This window comes from Meles meles, chromosome 15 (assembly GCF_922984935.1).
Source record: "Meles meles chromosome 15, mMelMel3.1 paternal haplotype, whole genome shotgun sequence".
Classification (NCBI taxonomy): Eukaryota; Metazoa; Chordata; class Mammalia; order Carnivora; family Mustelidae; genus Meles; species Meles meles.
Window position 1 is genome coordinate 53,378,702 of NC_060080.1, and position 19,659 is coordinate 53,398,360.

At 50.6% G+C, this 19,659-nt stretch overlaps 1 protein-coding gene across 1 annotated transcript in view; it reads left to right on the forward strand.

Moving 5' to 3' along the window:
- Positions 1 to 12,647, forward strand: part of TGFA (transforming growth factor alpha) — a 107,146-nt gene extending 94,499 nt beyond the window's left edge. Inside the window, exons 4-6 of the mRNA XM_045979246.1 lie at positions 3,761 to 3,910; positions 6,548 to 6,657; positions 8,759 to 12,647. Coding sequence (XP_045835202.1) covers positions 3,761 to 3,910; positions 6,548 to 6,657; positions 8,759 to 8,766 — 268 coding nt within the window. The 3' untranslated portion in view covers positions 8,767 to 12,647. The remainder of the gene's footprint in view (positions 1 to 3,760; positions 3,911 to 6,547; positions 6,658 to 8,758) is intronic.
- Positions 12,648 to 19,659: the final 7,012 nt, after the last annotated feature.

The window sequence follows — 19,659 nt, forward strand, 5'->3', positions numbered from 1 at the left end:
ACAGCTGCTGAGTCAGGCCTGATTCATTTGCAGCCAGGCGAGGTGACTCTTTCCCTCCTTCTGTGACTTGTTCCTAATATAATCGGCATAATGAAGTCCACGATCAGTAGAAGCTTGGGAAGTTTTTGTTTGTTTGTTTCAAGAGAAGTTGTGTCACCAAACTTTTTCTTTTTCCCCACTTTATAAAAAAGCAACCGGGAACCCTCCCCACTGTTATAGATGATTGGGGAGGAGAAGGGGCCTCCCTCCACCCCTAGGCGCAAAACTCTAAATTGTGGCTCTCAACTTTGGCTGCCCAGTGGAATCATCTGGGAGCTTTAGAAACACTCATAACAGGCCTGACTCCCAGAGATAGTAACATAGTTGGTCTAGGGTGTGGTCTGGACCTCAGGATTTTTTCAAGATCCCCAAGAAATTCCAGTGGACAGCCAAAGTGGATGTCACTAGGAAAACCTTCATGGTGGCTCTCAATTCTGGCTTCATCAGAATTCCTTTTGGCCTTTTCTTCAAAACACCCGTTTGCCAAGAGATTTTGATCTTGGGTAAGACCCAAGGATCTGGATCATGGGTTATTCTGCCTCCTAGCTGCAGCTGGGCTGCTTGGGGCAAAGATCCACTATTCTCAGTGCTCACCAAGGCCATGACCTGGAGTCTCGTCTGTTAGGCAGCATCCGTGTGCCTCGCCGGGCAAGTTTTTGTCCATGAGCACGTTGGGCTCCCTAATTCAGGGAGACTGAGATGTGAGTTTTTACAGCTGTGACACTGGGCGACAGAGACATTCCTGTTGACATGAAGACTTTCCCACTGGGCTAGGACCCCTGCCAGTTTTGAGGCCACACTGGTTGTAAAGTGCCCAGCACACAAACGGGGAATGTTCCTCTGGAAGGAGGCATATGGAAAGTCAGCAGAAGGTGATGACCCAGCCCAGAGGGTTTTCCTTCTTACTGAGTTAAGATGGCACTGTTTGGGGGAACCGTGGCTACTTGCCACGACCACAGCAAGTATACCTCTTTATGGGGCAGTGAGCAATCCGTCTTTCTTCTTGCAGTGAGGTTTGTGAGCTTGTCATGGAATCACTACCCCAGAGTGTCTTCCACACCGATCTGCATTACCCTAGAAAGGTAGCCTTCCTGGTTGAGATCGTTAGTTTTTAAACCCAGAAGCCCCCAGACCCCCATTTCCTCGTCTGTAAAGAAGGTAAACAGCCGGGCGCCTGGGTGGCTCAGTGGGTTAAGCCGCTGCCTTCGGCTCAGGTCATGATCTCAGGGTCCTGGGATCGAGTCCCGCATCGGGCTCTCCGCTCGGCGGCGAGCCTGCTTCCCTCTCTCTCTCTCTGCCTGCCTCTCTGCCTACTTGTGATCTCTCTGCGTCAAATAAATAAATAAAATCTTTAAAAAAAAAAAAAAAAAAAAAAAAGAAGGTAAACAGCCACCCTGAGCTCACATGTGCCTGTGATTGTTGGGAATAAAAGAGATCAATTCATATAGGAGTTTGGCAATAAATGGTATGTGCTGTAATTAGAGCTTGGATGCCACTCTTTTGTTTAAATGTAATTTCTTGGAGTCCCCAGTGTTGATGGGTTAAGTCCATAAGATCCACAGAACCAAGTGCCTGGGGAGATGTTAGAACCCTCCTCTCCCAGGGCCTGCAGGTCAAGGTAGGAATGCTTCAGAAATGGGAGGGCTTACCCTTCTATAGCCTAGACCTTTCGCAGACAAGCACACAGAACCTCACTGCACTGCCCAGGGAGGAAGCAGCCCGGACACTGGGCTATGCAAGAACCCAGACTCTGGGCTGAGCCGACCTGAGTGTGAATTTCTCTCTTCTCTAGCAGGGCGGCACAGGTCAATGACTTGATTTTTCTGGGCAAGGATTAAAAGGCAGAACTTATGTCAAATGTACGGTAATCCTTAACAGAAAAGCAAGGGTCTGAATTCAAACTTAAAAATACCTTTAAGTAAAGCATTATAACAAGCGGGCTATGGGATAAAGAGCCCCAGTGAAAGCCTCCCACTAAGCAGTGCTGAAGATAAGCCTGTGTGCTCTGGAATCCCAGGTGAAACCTTAAGCAGTAATTTTGTGGCATCTCATCTGTGTCCTAAATCTTAAACTATACTGTACCTATTCCTTTCACATTAAAATGATTAAGTTTTTTTTTTTAAGATTTTTTTTTTAAAGATTTTTTATTTATTTATTTGACAGACAGAGGTCACAAGTAGGCAGAGAGGCAGGTAGAGAGAGAGAGAGGCGAAAGCAGGCTCCCTGTGAAGCAGAGAGCCCAATGCGGGGCTCGATCCCAGGACCCTGGGATCATGACCTGAGCCGAAGGCAGAGGCTTTAACCCACTGAACCACCCAGGCGCCCCTAAAATGATTAAATTTTTGTTAACACTGAGTGAAACCTATGCTCCAGAAAAATACACTGTGTTTATCCCGTGGCCACAAGTTATCCCTCTGGCATCTGGGGTCTGGCGGCCCAGGAGCACAGGCTTAGGACAACCACAAATGTAATGCCCCTGACACAGGAGCAGGCAACAGGAACCCTTAATCCCCTTTCCTTTCTCCTTGTTCTTCAAAGGCCTTTTAATCTAAATGTGAAGGTGGCAGACTGGCTATTTCATCAAAAGGTAGACTCCTTAAAAAAAAAAAAAAAAAAAAGTTTATCTAATCATTGCCGTGTCTTGGAGGGAAAAACAAGAACTTTAAATCCAGTGCGTGATGTTTGGTGCAAGGCTGCTCTTGGGGAAGTCCCTGTGGGAAGAAAGCTTCCCCACCTGAGAAGACAGTGGTGACCAAACATTTTCTTTAGAATAACAAAGTCATCCGGGCAGTGGGACCGAAGTGGGACTTCGCATAAGCGAAGTGTCTTCTGTTGAGCAAACTCATATGCTTGGAGGGGGAAGAATGCCTGCATCAGAAAATGACCATCCCTTCCTTATGGCTGGAACCAGTCCTGGGGAACATCCTACAAGAACCACTTGTGGCGGTCCAGGATGGTGCGGGGAGAAGGGGGCTGTGAGCAGCATCAGCCTTCTGAGGGAAGATGCTGTTAAGTGAAAGAGATTTTGAATATTAGTAATACCAGTAATATCATCTTGGTATAGGCAGTGACCTTCACAGGCCACAGGGCACGTTCAAGGGCATGACCTCTTTTGTGCCCTTACCGTTCTCCAGTGGAACGAGGCCAAGTGTCACTGGAAATGAGAAGCTGACTGGTGGCTTCCCAGGTCCTGCATTTACCAGAAGGCAGCGCCAGCCCCTACCTCAGGAGGAACACTGTGTGCTGCGCCCTCCCCCCAGTAAATGCTCGTAGAGCTAATTAAATTTGATGAAGATATCAAAAAGCAGACCACAGCCTGTGTCTGGTTTGGTGTGTTTTCTTTCTCTTATCCTCGCATTCTGAATACACACACTGAGTTTAAAAATAACCTGGGTTTTATGAACTGCCAAAGCGAACTTGGGTCCTAAACACATGTGCTGCCTTCTTTGTCCCCAGCATCTGACCTAGTGCATTACAGTGAGGGCTTCCTCACACAGCAAGCTGATTAGTGGCCCCTTGTCCTCCTACCAAGAGTGCCCACACGGGGAAGGGGGAGTGAGTTTTCGGACACCTTGGCCTTGAGTTGCAGAGGCTGGATGGGCTCCTTGGGGCTTTCCCTACAGCTTCGGGCCCCTCTGGCCCAGCCTTCCCTGGGGTGGGGGGAGTTTGGGGGAGCGAGAGCACTGTCAGAAGAGCTTGCTGACATTCCTTTCTTCCACAGCTGCCATTCTGGGTACGTGGGTGCGCGGTGTGAGCACGCCGACCTCCTGGCCGTGGTGGCCGCCAGCCAGAAGAAGCAGGCCATCACCGCCTTGGTGGTGGTCTCCATCGTGGCCCTGGCTGTCCTCATCATCACATGTGTGCTGATACAGTAAGTGTTTGCCACCCCTAAAGTCCGAGCCTCCTCCCCGAGCCATCAGTCCCATGGCCAGACGACATGGCCACCTGGGCTTGGTTTATTGCTGTGGTGTCTGACTGTGTCAGCAGAGCCGAGAGGAATTTCGGTCATGGCCACCTGCGGTCAAGGGCACCCATCCTGGGAGGGTCCCCAGTGAGGGGTCTGTACGCTGTTGGAAGCCAGCGGGGAAGCAAAGGTTCATCTGCTCTCTGCCCGCTGTTGGGTTTGGAGCCTCCAGAGTGATGACGGGGACATGCGGGCATTCCAGAGTGAACTAGAAGTGACTCCCAGCTTCCTGTGGCAAGTGGCAGAGGTGTTTCCTCTCTGCCAAAGGCACTTTGCAAATCCCAGGGCCATGTCGGAGGTCTCTGTTGCTCTTTGGACAGGCTGATGGCAGCCCTTCCCCTTCTCCACTCTTCTGCCCTTTCTCGTCTTCCTAAACTCATCTTGCATCTTCCAGAAAGCCTTCCTGAGCCCTAGCCCAAGGGAGACCCTTTTCTTGGGCTTATTTGCTTGCCGGTGTCTCCCGACTGGACTCCTCCACAGACAGATTTCCCTAGTGCTGCAGTCACAGCATCTGGGCAGATGTGGTCCCTGGAAATGTCTAGAGACCTGATTCACAGGGCAGGCCCTCGGAGAATGTATACAGAGTCGGTGATGCGTAAGGCATTCCCAGAAGAGCTAAAGGCTCCCAGTCAGCTGGGTGCAGATTCACTCAGGATGGGCCATTCTGGCGAGGGCTGGAGGAGGCCGCTGTGTGTTAATGAAGGAGGCCAGACGGGAGCCCTCTGAGGCTGTCCGCAGTTTGGACAAATAATTAGGAGTCTCTGTCCTCTTTGGTTATTGGTTTGCCACTGCTGAGGCAACATATACACCTCAGGCTCTGGCGAGGAACTAATGTCCCATAGAGCCCCACCCTGTTGACGGGAGCCAGCCCAAGCCAGCATTAAGAGGTGAGGGACGAGGTTGAACCAGGCGGGCCTTTCCTTCCTCTTCTAGCCCCATGTGCTCCACTCCCACCTGTCTTGGAAAAGGTGGTGGACGAGCAGCTTGTTCGGGCTGGAACATAGCCCAGGCTCTGCCGTGCACGGGGGCAGTTCTCGTGGTCGTCAGGCTGTATGTGCTCACCTCTCATGTCCACAGTCCTCTATTTCTGTGGCCAGGAGGGTCCCAGAGCCTCAGGGTGCCCCTGTGAGCTTCTCTAGAGGGATTTAAAAGCTAATCTTGATGCCTGGAGGGCCTCTCTCATTCCCAGGGAGGCAGCCAGTCTCACCTCCCCTCTGTCTTTTCCCAGCCCACCGTTGCTAGAGGTCCGTCCAGAATCCCTGAGCCAGACACTAAGCCCTTACCCCAAGCCGCTGGGTGCCTGCACCTGGGGCCCTCCTGAGTTGGAGAGTTGGTTGGGACCAGCTTATCCTGTGCCAGAGGGACTTGGAGGCCTTGGCCTCACTGCCCTGGAAAGCTCCTTGCTAGGAAGTGGCTGGGATAAGCCCACGGCTAGCCGACTGCAAAAGACAATCCCTCGTGTTGGATGGATCTGGAATCAGGTCCTCTAGATCCCTCCAGATCTGGGACTCTGCAGCTCTGCAGGGCACCATGCAGAGGCAGACTGCTCTGGCCACCCAGGACAGAAGTGTGTTGGGCAGGAAGGTCTCAGGCTCCTTCTTGGCTTTGCTGCCCAAAGATTCGGGGACCCTGCCGGCCTTCCCAGGATAGTGCCAAGAGAGAGGGGCTGGGGATCATGAAATGCTGCCAGGCCCCAAGGGGGCAACACAGCAACAGGTTTGTTTTCTCTTTTGTTTCTGGGCCCGTGTCCACGAGGAGACCCTGCCCAGCCGCAGTGAAGATGCACGGATTAGGCACAGGTCAAGTGTAGGATGAGGAGAAACAAAGTCCTCCGTGATATCCCACGCAAAAGAGCTCTAAGTGTCTCTGCATCATCAGTTTCTTCCTCGGTGCTTTCTTCTGCCCTTCTTTTGGGTTCCCTGGTTCTCTCTTCAAGCGAACTCTGCACTCTGTTCATTCCCGTGCACAGAGTGGGGCAGGAGCACTCAGAACCCTGAGGCTCCAGGGCTCCGGGTAACACGCGTTCACCAAGCGGTTGGGTTTGCCACAGTTAGAGAATGTAATCCATGGAAAGATTCAAAGCTTTGGCGATTTGTGACTCATTCTGTCATTCTTCCCACGGGTCTGTTCAGCCCATCCATGTTCCTCGATTTGGTGCTGGCAAGGACCTGAGGGATGCTTCCCCGCCCACACACACCCTCACAGCCCTGCCAGCCCACAGTGGCTGCCTTGTCCCAGCACTAACCACCCTTCTGAGGGCTTCCCCACCTGCTGCGTTGCCCTGCGAGCCAGGAGCAGAGTGTGCTTGCAGAGCCGGTCCTTGAGGGCCCAACAGGTGCCTTTGTTGCCAGCCAGCATCTGTCCCAAAAGCCACCACCCTGCAGGGTGCTCAGCCCCTAGCTATGTGCTTCTGGCCCTCTGGAGGTCCCAGTGGGAAGACTGCTGCAGAGCCCAGAGCTACCCAGCGGGCTCTTTCCACGGCCGCTGTACCAGCTGGGCCCGCCTGCGCCAGGCTCCTGCCCAGCCCGTGTTCTCTGTCCGCAGCTGCTGCCAGGTCCGAAAACACTGTGAGTGGTGCCAGGCTCTCATCTGCCGGCACGAGAAGCCCAGCGCCCTGCTGAAGGGAAGGACTGCTTGCTGCCACTCCGAGACAGGTAAGGGGCTGTCACGACAAGGGGCCTCTCTCCCTTGGGAGACACGAGTGGGTGGAGAGAAGACCACCACCTTCTCCAGGGCAGGGCAGATGTTCTTAGAGGGTGATGCAGGAAAAGGGAGAAAAGGAAGAGGATGTTTATCCACCCCAAGTCAGGTCGAATTTATCCTAAGGTACGTTTCACTCAGAAAGAAGCTCTTTTATCTTCATTGGTCTGCGTGGTTGGTTGGCCTCTCTGAGCCTCCGTTTTCTTATTTAAAAGTTGTGCCAATTGGATGAGTGCTGATGTAAAGGACCGAGCAGAGTGTATCACAAACTGTAGACACAACCGATGTTCGTTTTCTTTCCCTTGAGCAAGTCCCTTTCCCTTTCCCATTAGTGAAATGAGGGATTTGGCCCACAGCTCTCAGACCACTGTTTGGTCCTGGGCTCCTGTGCTCTTTAAGCTTACCATTGCTTCGTGAGTATTTCCACTGACATCCACGAAGAATCCTGGGCATCTGGAAGCAGGACCAAACCTGCTTCTCAGGAGTCCTCACCTGGGCATGACCAGCTTGGGGCTCATGGAGGCAAATGGCTCCTTTATCCAGACAAGCCCCAGAGAGTCACACATCAAGTTTTTCTGAAATGCTCTTGTAACCAGTCAAGCCCATCAAAAACCTGAAGTTCCTTTTCGGGAAGTAGTGGGACAGGAGACCGTGACCGCAGGCTAATACCAAGGGTGACCTTCTCTAGTCAGCAGCTGCCATTCCAGAAGCTCATGGTTGCATGAAGAGAGTAGGAAGAAGGGCAGCTGGGAAGCTGGATCACCGACATGTCCTTTAAACCTCTTGGCGATCTGCCCTGGAAGGCACTGAAGGCCCAGGAGCACTTTATTTGTTCTTCAGGAGCCATAGCAATCGTGTGTGAGTGGTTCTTGTCAGCTAAGAGGCCCACAGTTCTGAGGATGCTAATCCATTCATCCTTCTAACAGCCTTAAGAGGACGAGGATTTGTGAGTGGTGCGGGTAAACTGAGTCTGCCAAAGGTCTGCTTGGGTCCGACCATCATTCCACGGGGGAGCTAGGATGAGAACCAGGGCCTCTGAAGGCCCCCGCACCCCTCTCTCCTGCTGCCTCCAAGGACCATCCACTGAGCTAAGGACGTTTTTATATTGTTGTTTGGCACCAATAGAAAAACAGTTTAAATCTTTTCAGAAAATTTATAGTAGATTTTGTGCCATTTGTGCTCACTTCAGGAGAGCTGTTTAAGGTAGAGAAAGTTTCTGGGGTGCCTGGATGGCTCAGTGGGTTAAAGCCTCTGCCTTTGGCTCAGGTCATGGTCTCAGGGTCCTGGGATCGACCTCCGCATCGGGCGCTCTGCTCGGCGGGGAGCCTGCTTCCTCCCTCTCTCTCTGCCTGCCTCTCTGCCTACTTGTGATCTCTGTCAAATAAATAAATAAAATCTTAAAAAAAAAAAAAAAAGGTAAGAAAGTTTCTTATTAATGTTCCTTCTCTGCCCACATTTGGGAGGACATTAGCTTTGAGCCGCAGAGGGGTCTGGCCTTCCAGAGACGGCCACTGAGACTGAAGGCCGCTCCCGGAGATGACGTGTACCTCTCCAGCTCCCGAGGAGCCACGGGAGGGAAAAGGGCAGGAGGATGTCCAGGCTGAGCTGGACTCTAGAGCTGCCTCCTGTGAGCCATAGAGAATGCCTCAGAGCCCCGCCCATTGAGGAACAAATGGGCCCAATCTTAGACGGCCTGAGGGGAAGCCCTTCTGCCACCAGAGTCCTGGACCAGCTCACGAGCTGCCCACCAGGACACCACTTCCAGGGGAGCTGTCCCCAGGCTGGGCGGACTCTCCTCACAGCACGCTGTATCCCCATTCTCTGCTGCCGTGACTCGCTTCACATTCAGTCAGCCTTGCCTTTGGCCCCAGAAGCACAGTTTCAGAAGCTGCTGCCCCTGAGGTTGAACCAGAGAAATCTGGGCTTGGGCCTGCCTGCCCAAGAGAACCTGGTGACCTTGGCTGATGCATCTCCAAGTTTCTGTCCCGAGCTTGTTTTCCTAGCACGGCTGGGGGGCTGGCCCGCAGCACTTAACTTGTTTCTCCTTCCTTCCAGTGGTCTGAAGAGCCCAGAGGGAGTTTGGCCAGATAGACTGTGGCAGCCTGAGGGAGAAAGGACTTCTTCAGGACCAGCTGGCCTCCTACTCTGCCAGCAATCACCTGCGCAGCCTTTTTGTCTTTTGTGGGCCTTCCCTCACAACTCTGTCAAGAACTCTGTCCGCTTGGGGTTATTTGGTGTGACCTAAAGATGAAATCCGTGGGTCACGGTTTCAAGACTGGTCAAAAAAGAATTGCAAAGGGGCGGACTTCCTGTTGACCTCACTGAGGTGTGCGCATCTGCCGGCCTCGGAGCCCAGGGACGTGTTGTCGTCTTCTGCCAGTCACCGAGGCCAGGCTGTGTTTCTTTTCCATGGGCCCATCTCCCCACAACAGTACCCATCCTCCCCAACCCCAGAGATTGCTGTCGTTGAGTTTTTTCTCATCCGTTTATTGGAGAAGAAGGTGGAAAAGGGGTAACTGTTGGTTACGGGAAGATGCCAAACGTGAGAGGAGCCGTGTATGTCCTCTGCCCACGAGCCCCTCAGCCGAGCCTGACATCTTCCACAGACACATGACGCCGAGGACCTTCCCAAGTCGTCGGCAGCCTCGGAGATCATTTCTTGTTTATGAGATGGATGATGGTTTCACTTTTAATCTCTTAAGTCGATGTAAAAACCATAGAACCCTTCAGACTTCTACACGAATGATGTATGTAATGCTGGCCGAAAAGTTAGCTGACTGATTACGACTGTCTGGCCCCTTTGGGACAGCTGAGGCTTGGGAAGAGCCACCCGGGGGTGCAGAGTTGGAAACAGAGGAGGAGTCGCTGATAAGAGCGAAGACTGGGGTTCACAGGTCTTGCATCTAAGACACAAAGCAAGGAAAGGCCCCCAGATACATTCCAGTAGAAAAGCTATCCAGTCCAGCAGCAAAGATTTGTAGCTTTGTGGGGAGAGAAGAAGAGAGTGCCTGTGTGTGCCTCTCCTCGGGATGAACACAGGACTACCAAACTCCACGATTAGACGGATTAACTTCCTAGTGTTCCCTCCGTATGTTTAGAAATAGAACACAAGTGGAGAGCCACGGGTCTTCCGGGCCGCATCCACAAAAAGGGGGCTGGTCATTTACTTTCCATGTTGTTGTGTAGTTGATTTGTGGATTTATTTTTAAAAGGAGAAATTTAACCTTCCTATTTATTTTCTAGCATTAGGAGAAATGTCCCCATGATTTTTTTTTTTTTTCTCTTTTCCATTCAGGATGCTGGTTTTATTAACAAAAACTCTAACAAGTCACCTCTACCAGGGTGGGTCTTGCTTTCCCCTTAGAGAAGGAGAAATGTTTTCATGGGCCTCTGGGTGTGTTCTGACCCACAGGGCTTGTCTATGGGAAACACTGGTTCCCTCCAGCTAAACAGCAGAGAGCTTATCCCGAGAAATTTTCATTAAAAACTGTAAGCAGAATTAACAGTGAAATAGTACGTGAAGTCCTTATGTAAGGGAACTCTATTCACTAATATTTGAAAAATGAAAGATCTCTACCTATTAGTGGGTCTGGCCCTACCCGTCACGAAAGAGACCTTTAAAATATATCAAGTTGACTTAAAATTTCTACCAGGTTATTTTGTCCTTCCCTAATTCTTCTTCCCCAATCTGTCCATTTCGATGAATTTATTTGTTACAATTGAGACCATTATGTGACCCATGTCTTAGCTCTGGCACTCGGATGGGATGACAGAATGAAGCGGTGAGGGCAGAAACGGGCTCTCCTCGCTTGCTGGCCCGCTAATGAGGCATTTGACGCAGCTTCCAGGCTTAAGCTTCCTTTCTCCCACCCGTCCTCCAGCCGCGGGTAGGCACACGGAGGCCCACTTGTAGCATCTTGCTCAGAGACCCATCCCACTGACACGGGTTTGCAGACCCCCCCAATTTTCACTCCTTTCTCTCACCAGACCCTCCAGAAATTCTGAGAGCCTGGCGAGAGAGACCAGTGGCGTAGTGTATCTTTAACTTCAGGTCACATTTTGACTATAGGACAATCTTTCCTCAGTCTTTTAGAGACTCTTTGAGGTCTGATTGCCTTTAGAGAATAGGAACCCATGTGAGATATTTTGCGGGGCTTTCGTCCCCGGAGGGATGGCAGGACCCGTGTTTGGTCTCCAGGAGTCTGAGAGCCTTTGCGGAGGTGTGAGAAGAGAGGGATGAGAGCCTTCTTGGTTCCCTGCAGGGACTTCACCTCAGTGAAATGCTCTGGTCCTCAGTGTCCCTTTCCTCGCGCCTATGCAATCATTCCACGAACTGTGCAGGGAACGAGCAGTGTGCCTCCCTGTGCGTGGCTCCCGAGGCAGTTCTCAGCAAACCAGCAGGACTGAAAAGCACTAGAAACAGAAGCTGTGTGAAGTCAGGCCTGGATGGACCTTTGTCCATGCCCAGGAGAGGAGAACCTTGCTTCTTTGTGGTTTCTCTTTAAAAATCAGATGGCCAGCAAGCATTGGATTCCTGGGCCATTTCGTGGTATTGGTACATTTGAGTTAGCTGTAAAAATGTCCCCTTTTGAGGTTAAAAAATGCATCTTCAGATCCATCTTAATGGGTTCCCTGTGTTTCCTTGGCCTCGAGAAAGCTGAGGATATGACTAGGGATTCTTTTCTGAGGCCTTTCCTGGTCCGCAGCCACACGCCTGGGAACGGGGAGCAAAGCAGCTTCCAGTGTCCATCTCAGGAGAAGCAAAAAGCCTCCATTAAAAAAAGAAGAGGGGGGTGCTTGCAAATACTTTATGGAGCCTAGATTCTCCCACTGCTCTGCAGGCTGTGATGCGAAATGCATACCGGCCAGAAACCGTTTCTTCTAGATAGAAAGATAGACAGCAGTCCACGCTGATCTGGAAGATGGTTCCGACACACCTTAAATCAAGCAAGATCCAAGCTTGGCCGTTGTGTTCCCACAGAGGAGGTGGGCACAGCGTCCCAGAGTCTATTTTCCTAAGAAGCGAGGAGGTGGGATTGACACCTCAGCCACCCATGCGTCGGAGACGTAGGAGGAAGTGTGATTCTAGAGCTTCCTGGGAATCTGTGCTCCGCAGGTGGAGAAGAAGGCGCCTCTTCAGCCCCAACTTCCAGGGCCCCGTTGTCTTACTGTGCCTGGAGTCGCTTCTCCGGGCAATAACGGCAGAAACGGATCGACAAGGTTCCAGCACTACTCAGGAGACCCTGCCTGCCCTGTAGGGTCTGGGCTTTGGTTTCTCCCAACCTGCCCAGCCAGGGAAGGGGGAGGATTCAAAAGCCCAGCACCCAAGGGGACATCACAGAAGGAAGACAAACCCATACGTTTGTTCTCAGTATGGGAACATGAGACCTGTCCTCTCCAGCCGCTGATTTTACCAGGCTCTTGGGAAGATCAGTGGTGAACAACACACAGTACTGAAAAAGCAGCCCCTCTTCCTAGGGTAGTAACTTACTGAAGTATTCAACTTTCTATTATCTTTATGATAACAAACCTGAGGCTTTTTTTTTTTTTTTAGAACTTGTTACTCTGACTTCTGTATATGTTGCACTGAAAAGGTTAATATTTAATGTTTTAATTTATTTTGTGTGATAAGTTAATTTTGATTTCTGTAATGTTAATGTGATTAGCAGTTCTTTTCCTTAATATCGGAATTATACTTATTTAAAGAGTAGTGAGCAATATAAAATGTGTTTCTGTTTTTTTCAGTCATGTGCATTATTGTCCAGTTGTACCGTACCTTGTTTGGAAGGATGAAGGAATGAACTCTTTTTTCCCCCCCTAAATCAAGACTGGAGCTTTTCTTTCATGAGAGTGACATGTTACTGAGAAGCAAATTAAGAATTTTCTCCACGCATGCGAGTGATGAGGAAAAATTAGACGCTCTTTCGCAAAATGTGGGAATCCTCAAATTCACCAGAGTTGATCCCTGTCTGCTTGAAGAAACCAAACCCTCCACAAAGATCCCAATATATTAGGCTTTCATCTGCTAGGTGTCTGACAATATGCTAAATGATGCAGACGAAAATATAAAACACACAGTCCCCGCCCCTGAAGGAACTGAGATCTGGCTGAGAGACTAACATGCAAAAACTAATTCTGGACCAGTTGCAGACAACACGCAAAGGAAGCCTGAATTATAAGGTAGAGAGCGCGTGTGCATAGCTGTGGTTCTCCAGGTGTGCTCCCCAGACCAGCAGCCCCGTCTCAAGAATGCCAATTTTCAGGCCCCTCCCCCAGACTGTTAAACTCTAGAGTTGTCCCACGTCCCCTCCACCTTCTAGGTGCTTCCAATACATGCTCTAGTCAGAGAACCACTGTACTCTAGGACTCAGCGAAAGACACGTTAGTGGGGTGGGGGTGGGGGCGCAGCTTTTAGGAAAAGCTTTATAGAGGCTTCGTGGAGGAAGTGAAGCACTGCAGTTTGCCCCTTAGGTGTTCAGAGTTAATGGACATCAGAACGTATAGTCATGACTTAAGGCCTGCATTTATTTGGAATTTCTCTGCTTAGCCTAGTGGAAGAGAAAAAACAGACCTGTCCGCACCCACCCCATCCCACCCCACCCTCAGTCACTCACCCCGCTCCCTGCTGCCCAGTTTCTCACTGTAGGGAACTTTCTACAGCTGTCAGCCCAGTTCTTACAAGCCTCGCTGCCCTTGAATCCCCATGGCTAAGCCCCCCTGCCCTTCTAACCCATGTGCGGACCTCACGCTTGTGACCTAGGAGGAGCTCACGCAGATACAGCAGAGAGCAAAATAGTGGCAGGACAGCATGAGCTCTTGGTCCCAAGGGATGATCAGCTTCCAGAGCAAGGGCAAGCCCGTAGAACCTGTTGTCCAAGCTCCAGAGGGCTTGGCATCTACCTGACCTGCAGGAAGATGAAAACCTAGGCAATTCCTTGTCCCAGGTGTGCTGGCCTGGCAGCTGTCCCCCAACAGAGTCTTTACCCACCTCTTGGGAGAAGGAGGGAGAGACCTGCTCCCTGTACCCATTCCCTCCTGCCCCTTGACCCTATTCCTTCTCCAGGGACCTCTCCAGGCCTCGTTTCTAACCCGTGGGATTTTTTCTTGTCCTGCTCCTTCTCCTCCCTGAGTTCCAAGCCCTCCTGCCAGGCCCCCCTCTACCAGAGCCAGTATCAGGTGGCCGTGTCTGGATCTAGCCAGGTGCCGGGGGTGTTGCGGGCAGGACACTCCCCAGGAAAAAGCGCCGATGAACTTTGAGTCAAGCCAGACCAATCTCCCATCATTTATCCAGGCAACTTGTGGTTGCCAGCTAGATTCCATGATCTGGACAGACGGGGCTTGCCTTGTTGGATGCTGTTGGCCCGAATTTCACACCCCAATTCTACCTGGTCCCCGCATTGCCCTGCCTCCTGCCTCTCCCCGTTTTGGGGGTGTGTGTGACCTCACCTTGCCTCCTGCCAACTCTGAGCTCTTTACCCAGCAGTCCCCCGGAATTCCAGCACCATCATTCCCTCCTCCGTCTTCTAAAACTCCCTTTTCCACATTTGCTCTCTGCACTTGCTACTTGGGCAGGTCCCGAGGTTTCCATCCCAACCTTCCACCTTCGAAAATAGCGATGTGTCTGTGGACACGCAACCTGGGGCTAGCAACGCCTTTTCCACCAAGCCAGTGTCTCCCACCCTAGATTAGTCAAACTGTAGAATCCATCGTCGGGGTGGCGCTTGGCATCTGTTCAAAATCTCTCCTGGAGATTCTGATCCCATCCCTACTGCCTTCTAAACACTACGCCCTGGTCCCCACCCGGGGCATCCCCCATCCCCCGCCCCCAGCATGCTTCCGTATCCCATATATCCAGAAGGTGGGAGCCCCTGGGAAGCATGGCCCCTTGGACCTCCTTTCAGCCGGGATCATCTAGGGCAGAGAAGTGAGAAAACTCCTATGGGAACCGGAGCTTGTAAGGAGTACCATGTGACTAGCACTTGCCCAAGTGGGCAATGGCTTTTCAGGAACCAAATTTTGCAACTGAGAATGAAAGCATGGTGATATTTATGCTGGAAGGGAAACAGGAGAGAGAAGGGAAAAGCAAAAATTAAAAAAAAAAAAAAAAATAGAAAAGGCAGCCTCTCTCCAGGGACATTTACTCCAACGGAAGCTTTCGGCCCTGAGGGGCAGCTGCACAGGTGCGTTAGGCCCACAGGCTGCCTTGTGCCACGGAGTCCTCCGGCGCAAGTCCCCGTCCTGCAGGGGAGCCCCTTCCAGGAGGCCAGGGGAGTGGAGTTGAGAGCAGGACAAAGGAACAGCTCCACTACCTGGAGCTGGGCTGCCCTGCATGTTCCAGAAAGGGAATCCTCAGATCTGGAAATGTGACCTCCCCTAAGGGCTATGCTGGAAGGAGCCGGCGTCATTTAAACCCTGTCCCATCAGAACAGAGGAAGCGGCATGACTCTCCCACCTGTCTTTGGTCTCAGAGGAAACCCCTGCAACAGAGCGAACCAGAGTGCAAGGGTCCCAGACCCCTGTGGTGGAAGGAGGCCCTGAGAGCGAAGACCCAGGTTGGTTGCAGGCCTGTTTCTTGCTGGCTGTGAGACCCTGGGGTGTTCCTGAGCCCCCAGTGCCCATCTGTCTCACTCCTGCCTCTCTAGCTGAGGGAGCTGTTGAGATGAAGTTTACAGATTCCCACTTGCTCAGCCCGATTTTTGGAATAAAACAAAAATCTAGTGTGATCCTAAATGCCACTAATATATCGTCCAGTTCAAAAGGGACTCTGCTCTCTGATCCTCTGCTGTCCTTCAGTTCAAGGTAGAAGAAGGCATGGGGAGACGGACATGTCATGAAAAATATTTCCAGAGACCCACTGGCAAATGGGGCCCCAATTAGAGGGTCGTGCTCCCTGTTTGCGATCTTTAGACATGGTAAAGGACCCAAGAGGAGTGAGGAACCTGCCCTTGGACCTAGACTGTTGGGCAGTGTGGCCTCAAGGAGCAGAGCCAGAGGCAAAAGTGTTGATTTCTGCTCAGTAGAGGGTCTTTTTTCCAGAGCCTCCTTCTAGGCTAAGGGACTCCCTGACAACCAAAACCATTGAGCAGAGACCAGGTGACCACCAGTGCACAGCGGGTCCCCTGGTGGACTAGACCTTGTGCAGCAAAACCTCTGGGGTCCAGTCCACCTCCAGCACTCTAACCATAGCGTCCTGTCCAAGGGTCTGTGGGCTACAAGCACTCCAAGGCTCCACATCCTTTAGTCCCCTTCTGGAAGTGTCTGTGAGCCCAGACTTGAGCCCCCATCCTGCCCTTGTCTTGCTGTGGATCCTGTGGCCTTCCAGGGCTTCCTGGTAATGGAGGGCCACCTCGGGCCCTGCCCAACCCCTTCCCACCCACCTGCTGGTGTTCAGTCCTGTGACTTCGCCATCCTTAGGAGGGGCTCCAAAGAGGGACCACAGCCCAAAGGAGTCTCAGGAGAGGACCTTTCCTGGCTCTCTCTATCCGTAAATGCCTAGGTGTGCTGCTGACTTGCCCTCTCAGATCCACAGTCCACCCCCTGCCCCTGTGTACAGCCCGTCCAGGGCCCCTCTCACCCCATGGTTTCCAGTCTGGCCACTGGGTGGCCCCAGGGGAGAGCTGAGATGTTTCATCCCCACTCACTCCTTGCTGCACAGGATTCACACCCCCAGGGCTGGGCCCTGAGCACACACTTCATTTACACCACTACCTTCCCTCGTCCCTTCCGCGCAGGGGCTGATGATGGCTCCCCACAGACACTCTGCCAGTCTTTGCCCCTGCTCACTCTTTAATTTCCAAGAATGCTTACCCAGAGGCAAGAATTTCAAATGCTTCCAGGAGTGATGCTGGGACTGCTTGGTGGCAGCATGAACGGCAGAGTCGGGGAATCTGGGGTGAGAGGCGGCCCTTGTGAAGAGCCGGAGGGCCCAGACCTCTGTAGAAGGGAGCACCACGCCTCCCCTCCAGCTCCTGGACATCCAGCACGGTGGCCAGGTTTTCTTTTTTTCTTTTTTTTTTTTTTCCCCGTAAAATATCTCCATTTCTAAATGTGGCTCAAATGTCTAAACCACGCTGTGGCCCCACCAAAATCTGCAGGTCACCATCCGTCCACAGCCTCACCTTCCAAGCTGCCTGCTTGTCTCGGACTCTGCCAGACTTTTTCACGCTTCTCTGCCGGCGCGGCGGTTCTCCTTGCTGGAAATGCCTGTTTTCTGCTTCTCTGTCAGAGCACGCTTCTGTTCCTTCTAGTACAGAAGGCTCCCACCTCACTTTCTCTCTGAGGCCTGCCCAGAGGCCCCATACAGAGCCCTCACGTTATGCGCACTTCTGTCCCATAGCCTACCGCCACCTCTGTCCACAAGTCCTCCCCTAGTTGTCCTGTGCCCCGGGTTGTGAGCTTCTCAAGGTCAAGAACTTCTGTCCTCTCTGTCTTTATACCCAAGCATTTAGCCTGATGTCTGAGACATGGAAGGTAATGCAGTAATGTTTTGGGTAACAAAATCATAGGCTATATTGATGGACCGAGGTGTGCTTCCTGAGGCCCAGGAGCGATGTCATATGGGACCGTTGGGTCCTGCCGGGCCAGGTGATTAAATGAAGGCACTTGGCGTTGACTGGTATAGTCAGACGCCTCACAGGCCAAAAGGTCCTTGTGACCCTTCGTGCTTCCCTCTCTACCCTGCGAAGCTTTGCTTCTTGGCAAAAATGCATTACACGCTCTGACCAGCGGTTTACCGCGAACTTTGTCACAGCCCCGGGGGATTTGACAGGAATATTTTGTTTTCCTCTTTTTTCTTCCACAGCTTTATTAGGGTGTAATTAACATATAACATTATGTAAGCTTAAGGTGTATGGTGTGATAATTTGATACATGTATTTATTGCAAATGATTACCACAATGAAGTTAGTTAATACCTCCATCCCCTCGCATAATGACCATTCTGTGTGTGTGTGTAGTAAGAACATTGACGATCTCATCTATGAGTAACTTTCCAGTATATGATATTCTACTCATACTCTATGTGAGAGTCACCAAGTTGTCTATCGGACCTCCAGGACTTAATCCCCTTATGACTGGATGTTTGTACCTTTTGACCAATATGTCCGCATCTCCGCCACCGCCAGCTCTTTGCAACCACCACTCCACTCTCTGTTGCTCTGAGTTCAGCTTTTTTAGATTTCATGTAGAAGAGAAATCGTATAATATTTACCTTTCCCTGTCTGACTTATTTCACTTAGCATAATTCTCTCAAGGCCCATCCGCTGTCTCAAATGTCTTTGGGCAACTTACCTGATAAGAAATAACCTGGCTCGGGGCGCCTGGGTGGCTCAGTGGGTTAAGCCGCTGCCTCCGGCTCAGGTCATGATCTCAGGGTCCTGGGATCGAGTCCCGCATCGGGCTCTCTGCTCAGCGGGGAGCCTGCTTCCCTCTCTCTCTCTCTGCCTGCCTCTCTTGTGATTTCTCTCTGTCAAATAAATAAAATCTTTAAAAAAAAAAAAAAAAGAAAGAACCTGGCTCATTCGCCTACGCAAAAATCAGTTTTCTAGTAATAAAAGTAATGATCTGAAGTTCACTCTGATTTGAGGAGGTGAAGACTGAATTCCGCAAATGAGCCCTCATCATGGAAGGTGTGAGAATGACATTACTCAGTTGTCTTTCTTAATTAACACTGATGGTGTAGATGAAGAGCTATGAGGAGTTTTAAGATCTGGCACTCTGACATCGGAGTGCCAGAGCTCTGTAAGTCTTTCTGTGATAGTCGCCCTCATTATTTTTTTTGTAACTGTGGGAACACTGTGTCTCTGTTTCAAAGTATCCCAGTTGTTAACAGATACATTTCATTATGAAAACTAAGTATCACCACCAGGTAAAAGATTCAAAACTAAATTCTGCCATCACATCATTAAAAGGAAAATAAGACCTAGCTTTGAATTCTTGGTACAGAAGGAAATAAAATTGGAATTCATGTTCTACAAAAAAGGGAGTGAGGCACTATGAGAAAACAAAAATGTATAATTTTAAAATTTTCTTCTATTCAGTTCATATAACTCAAAACCGAAAAAACATATACCCCAATTTTAAAAATGGGCACAAGACAAAAAGAACAGAGATTTCTCCCAAGAAGACATACAGATGGCTAACAGACACATGAAAGATACTCAACATCACTCACCCTCAGGGAAATGCAAATCACAATGAGATATCACCGCACACCTGTCAGAATGGCTAAAATCAAAAATACAAGAAACAACAGCGTTGGTGAGGATGGGGAGGGAAAGGAACCCTCCTGCACTGTTGGTGGGAATGCAAACTGGTGCAGCCACTCTGGAAAACAATACGGAGGTTCCTCAAAAGTTTGAAACTAGGGGCACCTGGGTGGCTCAGTGGGTTAAAGCTTCTGCCTTCAGCTCAGGTCATGATCCTAAGGTCCTGGGATGGAGCCCCGCATCGGGCTCTCTCCTCGGCGGGGAGCCTGCTTCCTCCTCTCTTCTTCCTGCCTCTCCGCCTACTTGTGATCTCTCTCTGTCAAATAAATAAATAAGTAAATAAAAAGTTTGAAGCTAGAACTACCACGTGATCCAGTAATTCTACTACTGGGTATTTACCCAAAGAATACGAAAATGCTAACTTGAAAAGATACATGTGCTCCTGTGTTTACTGCAGCATTATTTACAGTAGCCAAATTATGGAAGCAACCCAAGTGTCCCTTGATTGATGAATGGATAAAGAAGAGGCAGTCCACATATACAATGAGCCATGAAAAAGGCATGAAATCTTGCCATTTGCAACAACATGGATGGAGCTAGAGAGTATTAGGCTAAGCAAAATAAGTCAGTCAGAGAAAGACAAATATCACATGATTGCACTTATATGTGGAATTTAAGAAACAAAGCAAATGAGTAAAGAAAAAGAGGCAGACCAAAACTCTACAGACTCTTAACTCTATAGAGAATAAA